The sequence below is a fragment of the Vicia villosa genome, linkage group LG1 (genome assembly GCF_029867415.1).
Source record: "Vicia villosa cultivar HV-30 ecotype Madison, WI linkage group LG1, Vvil1.0, whole genome shotgun sequence".
Taxonomy (NCBI): domain Eukaryota; kingdom Viridiplantae; phylum Streptophyta; class Magnoliopsida; order Fabales; family Fabaceae; genus Vicia; species Vicia villosa.
In genome coordinates, this window is record NC_081180.1 from 41757157 (window position 1) to 41765175 (window position 8019).

At 31.1% G+C, this 8019-nt stretch overlaps 1 protein-coding gene across 1 annotated transcript; it reads right to left on the minus strand.

The window, feature by feature from the left end:
• Positions 1-1701: 1701 nt before the first annotated feature.
• Positions 1702-3363, minus strand: LOC131604880 (uncharacterized). The gene is made up of 3 exons (XM_058877297.1): positions 3217-3363; positions 2853-3108; positions 1702-1981 (listed from the first exon to the last, which is right to left on the minus strand). The coding sequence occupies exons 1-3, from the start codon at positions 3298-3300 to the stop codon at positions 1833-1835; spliced, it is 489 nt and encodes a 162-aa protein (XP_058733280.1). The 5' UTR covers positions 3301-3363; the 3' UTR covers positions 1702-1832.
• Positions 3364-8019: the final 4656 nt, after the last annotated feature.

Sequence of the window (8019 nt, forward strand, 5' to 3'; positions counted from 1 at the left end):
AAGTCTTGAAAATTATTGATTAGTGCTACTATTCCATACATCAGATTTTGTTTGATCAAAAAACAATTCTACTGAAAAATCCATTCTTTGAACTTACGTTAAGGGTTTTTCAATTGAAGATAAAGTTTACTTTTTTCATGGGTTTTCAACTAACCAACTAATTAATAGTTGAAAAAAAATGAAAGTTCAGTTAGAGAAATTCTCATTCAAATTCAATACCTTCGTAATAACACGACCTCGACATCTTCTCAAGGATTTTCAGACACGCGGGATCATCATCCACGATGAGAAGTTTCAGACCCGCCGAAAACTGATAGTAACCTTCACCAGATTTAATAGAAACAGTTCCAGTAGTAACCGTAGAAATGGATCATTTACGTTAGTAAGATTCATAGCTGAGAGATCCAAAACAACAAACACAAACACAAACGTTGGTTTGGTTAACATAAATAGAAGAGGGGAAATATATACTTATAGAAAAAGAATGAGAAACTGAGATGAAGGGGAAAGGGGGCGACACGACAGATTTAGGATTTGAGGAGAGAATGGAGGCGACGACAGAAAGCAAGAGAAAATACTGGATTTGCTAGGGTTGGGAGAGGGAAAAGAGAGATAAGAAGAGAGGAAGGGAGAGACAAGTACATAGTTTTCAAAATTTAAAATGAATGGAGGATATTGTTTCACCGGTTAAAAGACCAAACTGTGAAACCCAATGAATATTAGGAAACACCAATAAGAATATTGGAAGAGGAGTGCCACTTGGAGGAATAGAGAAATATGATTGGTGGGAATAAAACTTTGATTTAGCAAATTACAATAAAGGGCTTTTGTAAAGGTAATTATTTTTTTCGTTAAGGGTAAATTGGGGTGTTTGGTGGTATGTTTCATTCTTAGTTAGGTAGTCGATTCAACAATATATAAACCTTTACTGCTCAAAATATATTATAAAACTTGTATTAATGATTTGAAGATTATGCACAAAGTTTTAGCATTTTTAAAATGAATGAACATTTAAAAAATTGATTTAAATTATTTTAAAATTTGTATAAAAGAGGTAATTTTAAAACTTATGTGTATTGCCTTAAATAGATCCTAAGAACTCGATTTAAATTGAGTTATAAGTTAGGTTTGAGGATGGTCATCCATCTTAAAGTATATTCCAATTGTCAGTCTCAAGGATACCCCAACCACATTAGACTTATCAAACATGGTCTTTCAAAAACTACAAACAATACAGTTAAATTAGACCATCATCCTAACATGAACCACACATTTACCAATCTGAGGCAGACACTAATCAAGAGTTTTATATTAAAGGACTATACATATAGAAAAAAAAGTCTTGCAATTATGTACAATATAATATGATTTTACACTGTTGTGCAATCAAATTTCACCATTTAGATATTTGGTAACAGAGTCACTGAGAGCAGAGTCCATTTAGATATTTGGTAACAGACCACTCAATAGAGAATCAAATCTAAATAAGATGTCACTGTAATAATAGGCCTCAACTAACAAAAAGAAATATCTATGACTCATAACTTTGTACTTTTCTCAGGGTGAGATATAAATCTTATGAGCAACTTCTAAAACTTCAAGATGATAAAGCTGATAGGTAGAAAGTGTAACTTCAGAGAAACTTGTGCATAGGTTACTGGTTGGTGCATGTAGAAGTAAATGGTTGGTGCATGTAGAAGTAAAGCTGATAGGTACAGATAATCCATGACACTCACTTGTCTTCAACATCAAGACTTGAATAAACTACCTAAATGCCTGAAGAAATTATTTCCAAAAGACACTGTGACATGCCATAGTCGGCATAAAGCATCTTACTTTGGTTTGTCGTTTAAGGTTACAAGCGATTTAAGCACTCCGGGACTAATCTTGTCTGCAAGAGCACCTGTATCTGATATAATAAGTGTTTTTTCCTTCACAATGCTCTGTAGTTTCTTTGCCTCAAAGTCAAGCTGAGCTTGATCTGTAATTAAACACCCGTAAGAATATACCAACCAAATTTCAATAGAAATCAACTTAGAGACAAAAAATAATATTGACACAGCTATAATTCAAACTTGGACTTTCAGAATAATAGTAATTATCAAGAAAATATTCAGTCAGAATTCCGAACTGCTGTTGCATAATACTGATCGTCCATGCTCGATCATTTGCTTGTAACTACGAAGTACAGATTTTATTCTACATGTTTCATGATGGAAAACAAATTAATATAAAAGGAAAATGGGATCAATTCAAGTGAAATTAAAAACAACTTACACAAAGCTGCAGGGAAAACTAAATTTAGGTGAGATTACATTCAACTTCAACAATGTAAATTTTGCAACCACGTGATGAAATTACTCAACACAATCAGGTTGAACCTATACGAGTATGTATGACAGACACCTTAATATCTTTAAAAAATTTACAATAGAAACAACTACAACAACAACAACAACAACCAAGCCTTGTTGTTGTTGTTGCTTCTATTGAAATTTGTTAAAAATATTGCATTTGCATATTGTTTCTCATACCGAGGATAATGGTGAATAATCCAGACTCCAAGCTAATGCATATAAGCTAGAAAATATGAAAATAATTTCACATGTACTCCAAAATTGCACTAAAGCAAAGATGGAAAAATTCCAATGATTACAGGCTTTTAACAAATAAATAGATACTACTGAACGGCCACATAAAGAAGCATGACTAATCAACATTTTTGCCGGATGGATGAAAAAGAAGAAACTAACACAAGCATACATTTACGGATATTTTTTCATACTTCTTTTCTCATTATTACTTTTCTTATCAGTTAGGGGGGGCGTAAGGCAAAACTGAATAAAAATAACCTGTTTCCAATATAGTATGAGCAACATGAAATGGAATTCCGACAAACAGATCAGTTCCTGGAAACATTGTCCACGTCTGCTCGAAAGAGTCATGGTTACCACAGGTAGTACACACTTCTTGCACCAGAGGTCTTGAAACTCCCTTCATTATTGATCCATAAGGAGATGGAACACTACTCGTTGTTGTCCGAGCCTTTTTCCTTAATGCAGTAAGTGCTTCTCTGTTCCCATTCCTCAACTTATCATTCTCAACCAGCTGTACATTCACCAAAACGAAAGAATTGCATATCCAGCCTTTATTAACATAACAACATAACATATTTTGATTGAATTTGAATAGAAACAATATGAAATTTGTAATAACCTGATGCCGGGCTAAGAGAAGATGCTCAGCTTCGAGTTCCAATTCTGTTAATTTCTTTTGAAAGTGCTTCATGTTCTCATTCATATTTGAAGGAAAAAAAAAACTCCTGAAAAAAATTGTAAACAAAATTATACCTAGAGAATCAAAAACAGCCATTCGCACAATACAGCATCGTCAAAAGCAGTGAACAATATCGCGTGGCATGTGACATGGGAAGTAGAACAAGTAAGGAAGCCCAATTTCTTTCAAAACAGCATGTAAGATCGCATAGTGTATTAAGGAAGGATTGAAGAACTTACGGTTCCTTGAGGGATGAAGAGAGACGGCGAAGGAGCGAGTTGCGACGGCAGGTGGACGCGGTGGTGACGGAACGGAGATACCGCCTGCGTTTTCCGCGTGGTTGAGTTGAGTACGACTACAATGAAAACAAATTCTGATACAAAGACAGAGCTGCAAGGATGGGCCTCTTTTTAAAAGATAGTGGACTGGGCTTGGCATTTCAATCTTACGAGAAATATAACTGGCACCCCCAACTTGTACCTAACAACCCCACATACCAATTTGTACCTAAATATTCAAAATATCTTCTCATTTTTTTCATTAATCAATTTTTGTAAAAATTTCTCTCAGGCGCAAAATATCTGGTATTGTCTAAAAAAATTCGGTATATGTTCCGATTATTTGAAATGTTTGGTGTGTGATTTACCAAAAATTTCAAAAAAAATCGGTATATTGGATATTTTTCACACTCTTCAAAAATATATAGTATTATTTTTGTGTGGTTGTGATTGTGACAATATTTTCGTAGGATTATGATTGCAAAGACACTTTTGTGTGATCCCTAATTATTTAAAACTTGTATAGATATGATTCATATGTTATTAACAAAAAAAGGGATAATAGCTATTTTGCCCCCTGCCATATGGGCGAGGTTTGAAAAACGCCCCTGTAAAAAAAAAAAATTTGGATTCGCTCCCTAACATATGAAGATTCCCCTGTTTTAACCCCTTCAAGAAATTTAATATTCAAAATTATTTGACGTGGCAACCATTTTTTTATTTTTTTAAATTATTTATAATGACGTGGCATGCTTAGTTGGAATTTTTTATTATTTTTAATAATTTTTAATGACGTGGCATGCTTAGTTGGAATATTTATTTATTTATTATTTATTTTAATTCCATGTGGCATGTTTTATTATTATTTAATTATTTGTTTGTTAAAATGTCAAATATTAAAGCCAAAATTTTGTCTCCCATGGGTATTGAACCCATGACCTATTAATTACATGGGGACACCACCAACCACTAGGCTACTTTGCTTTTGTTGTTCTATTCTTACTTTAAGTACTTATATTATAATAAACTAGTTATATTTATCTACTTTTATCAAATATTATCAGTTACTTTTGTTGTTCTATTTTACTTTTGTCAAATATTAACGTTAATATATTTATCTAATTATATATTTATTTTAATTAAATTATAAAATATATCAGTTAAAATATAATAGTTATATTATAATTATTAGTTAACATTGTTATTAATTAATACTATTATAATTAATATTTATTTTATTGTTAAAATTAATTAAATTCTAAAATATAAATTAATTTAGTTTTAATTTAAATTTGTTTAATTTAGTTTTAATTACATAAACTAATTTAATTTAGTCATGTTTTATAGGTTATGTTTTATAAACTAATTTAAAAAATACTGAACCAAATTAATTTAGTCATATTTTATAAGCTATGTTTTAAAATATACTGTTAATCATGTTTCATAGGCTATGTTTTAAAAAAATAATGTACCTTTTAAACTAATGTAATAAACTAGTTTAAACTAATTTATTAACGTTATTTTCAATTAATAATTTAAATAATTAAAGTTATTTAAATATTAACATTTTTAAATATCAATGATATTTATTAATTTTTAAATATTTATGTTACAATATTTTAAATATTAATGGTAAATATGCAATTCATGTAATATATTAATGTTAATATATTAATTAATAAAACATTATTAGTTAATAATAATAATAATAATAATAAAACATATAATAAAAAATCATAACCTAAATAAATATATTAACACTAATATACTGGTTAATAAAACATTATCATTGATTAACAATAATATTAAAACATATATCAAAATATAAGAACCTAAATAAATATTTAATAAACATATTTTCAGAAATTACTATAATATAACAACTTAAAGTAAGAATAGAACAACAAAAGCAAAGTAGCCTAGTGGTTGGTGGTGTCCCCTTGTAATTAATAGGTCATGGGTTCAATACCCATGGGAGACAAAATTTTGGCTTTAATATTTGACATTTTAACAAACAAATAATTAAATAATAATAAAACATGCCACATGGAATTAAAAATTATTAAAAATAATAAAAAATTCCAACTAAGCATGCCACGTCATTATAAATAATTTAAAAAAATAAAAAAATGGTTGCCACGTCAATAATTTTGAATATTAAATTTCTTGAAGGGGTAAAACAGGGGAATCTTCATATGTTAGGGGGCGAATCCAAATTTTTTTTTTTACAGGGGCGTTTTTCAAACCTCGCCCATATGGCAGGGGGCAAAATAGCTATTATCTCGCAATGTCTCAATTTTGGTATCTCGCTTTTGTGTACTTCAACGACATGAATTCTCCTATTGATTTTAGGCTCACAAAGAACACCTCTCTTTATGTTCTAAAATCTAAACGGATTGTCACTTACACTGTCCAAACAACAGAAGGGTCCAATCTTGGTGGATGCAATAATTGTGAGATTAGTTGAGATATTATGACGATGTTGAAACATCCTGAATCATTTATCAATGTTTAAGTTATGTTCATGTTATTTTCATGTTAAGTTATGCTCATTTTATTTTCATGTTAAGTTATGTTTATTTTATTGCTCATAATGTTAGACCTAAACCACCTATCAATGCTCTCATATGATATATCACGAACTGGTCTAGGAACACCTTCAACATAGCCAAACTTCCGCAAATACCTCTTGGGTAAATATGCAGCACAAAACTCTTTCATTGTAAATAACCTAACAAAATGGCAGTGTCATGGAACTCTTGATGCACTCTATGGTCTGCATTAGTCGAAATGGCTGCAAAAGGCTTAGACTATTCTATTAGGAAAAACCTACATACTCAATAACTTAGAGATATGACACAATTGGCTGATAGAGTTTGTCAAGTTGAGAGATTGAAGGCCGGAAAAATCAGAATTAGTAAATATCATAAGAAAAGGTTGCTTACGTAGCAGCTGATGAATATTCTTGAAACTAATATAATTTTCTTGGTCATAAAACATCTCAATGTGCCCTTTTCAGAGATTTGGTGCATAAAGTTTTGAAAGAAGGAAGACTTCAATTTGGCGAAAAGTTAAAGATGCAAGTGGACACTGACCCCTTAAAAGTCGAAGATGACCTATATGTTGAGCCTCTTGAGGTTATGATGGTCGAAGCTACTAATGGTTTTGATAGGGAAGTTCAAGATGGATTACAAGCAGTTTATCCTCAAGCTAATGAGGATTTGGTTGACTTCCTAGAAAATTTTAAAATAAGATAATCAAAGGTCAAGTTATGCCCAAGGTGTAATGATGTTTATGATGAAAAGGCTGTTGAAGAGTATGAGGCTACAAGAAGGAATGATCATAGGGGAAGGAAAGTCTCGGTTCCAAGATTTATCTTTGACAAGAGAGGGGTCCCTCGATGCAATGAGGAATACATGAGGAAATTCCATAAACCTCATACACCTTTATAATTACTCAAAGACTAAACCAATATAAAGATGCATATGACGATGGAAGTTTAAATAGCATATTGTTCACTAACATACTATTCTCCCTAATTACATAATAATGAAAGGTGATGGGCTAACAGAAACAATAATTTTAACAATAATAGTTAGTTAAAGATAATTACCAGTGTCTTCTTAACTCTAACTGACCATGAATTGAATATCACATTAAGATCATTTCCTGTAGCTTTCCCAGTAGTCATGCCTTGTTGCTCGATTATACCTTGCACCGTTACGATATTTCCTATCCCCGTGACAGAAAATGAACATTGTCTATCTCCAGTTTTTCAGGAAAGATGACCCTGCAAAATATTAGGAGCGTATCAGCAATCAAACCAGAATATTTCCAGTAGTCATGCCTTGTTGCTCGATTAGACCTTGCACCGTTACGATATTTCCTATCCCCGTGACAGAAAAAAGAACCATTGTCTAACTCCAGTTTTCAGGAAAGATGACCCCTGCAAAATATTAGGAGCGTATCAGCAATCAAACCAGAATATGATCAAGAAAATAGCCAAAACAATAATATATAAACGCAATAAAGATCAATAAGAACCTTCATACTTCTCAATCAAAAAATAAGAATCATGGTTGTGAAATTTCAAATCTAACCTACAATGCAACTTTTAGACTTAATTTTTCAACAATTTTAAAACCCTGGAAATTGAGCAGCACTCTCAATTATGAAAATTATTCTTCATGAGACAATCAAATTTGTGTAATATCAGATCTATAACAACATAAACAAATATGAACAACCAGCTCTTCAAAATCAAAACCAGGTTTAAAAAAGGGAAAAGAAATAAAAAAAAACTTGCTTCTCCAGCTACAAGCTATTGATACAGTTCATGATATAAGAAAACAATTTCAAAGTAATTAAATTGAAAGAGAAAAAAAAAGTCTTGAAAATTATTGATTAGTGCTACTATTCCATACATCAGATTTTGTTTGATCAAAAAACAATTCTACTGAAAAAT

What these genes read in the sequence shown, in the direction of transcription:
- LOC131604880 (XM_058877297.1), bottom strand. Translation starts at nt 3,300, where the DNA reads ATGAATGAGAACATGAAGCACTTTCAAAAGAAATTAACAGAATTGGAA. An exon ending in TTCTCTTAGCCCGGCATCAG is followed by an intron (nt 3,109 to 3,216) that starts GTTATTACAAAT and finishes GTGAATGTACAG; the next exon opens with CTGGTTGAGAATGATAAGTT. An exon ending in TCATACTATATTGGAAACAG is followed by an intron (nt 1,982 to 2,852) that starts GTTATTTTTATT and finishes GTTTAATTACAG; the next exon opens with ATCAAGCTCAGCTTGACTTT.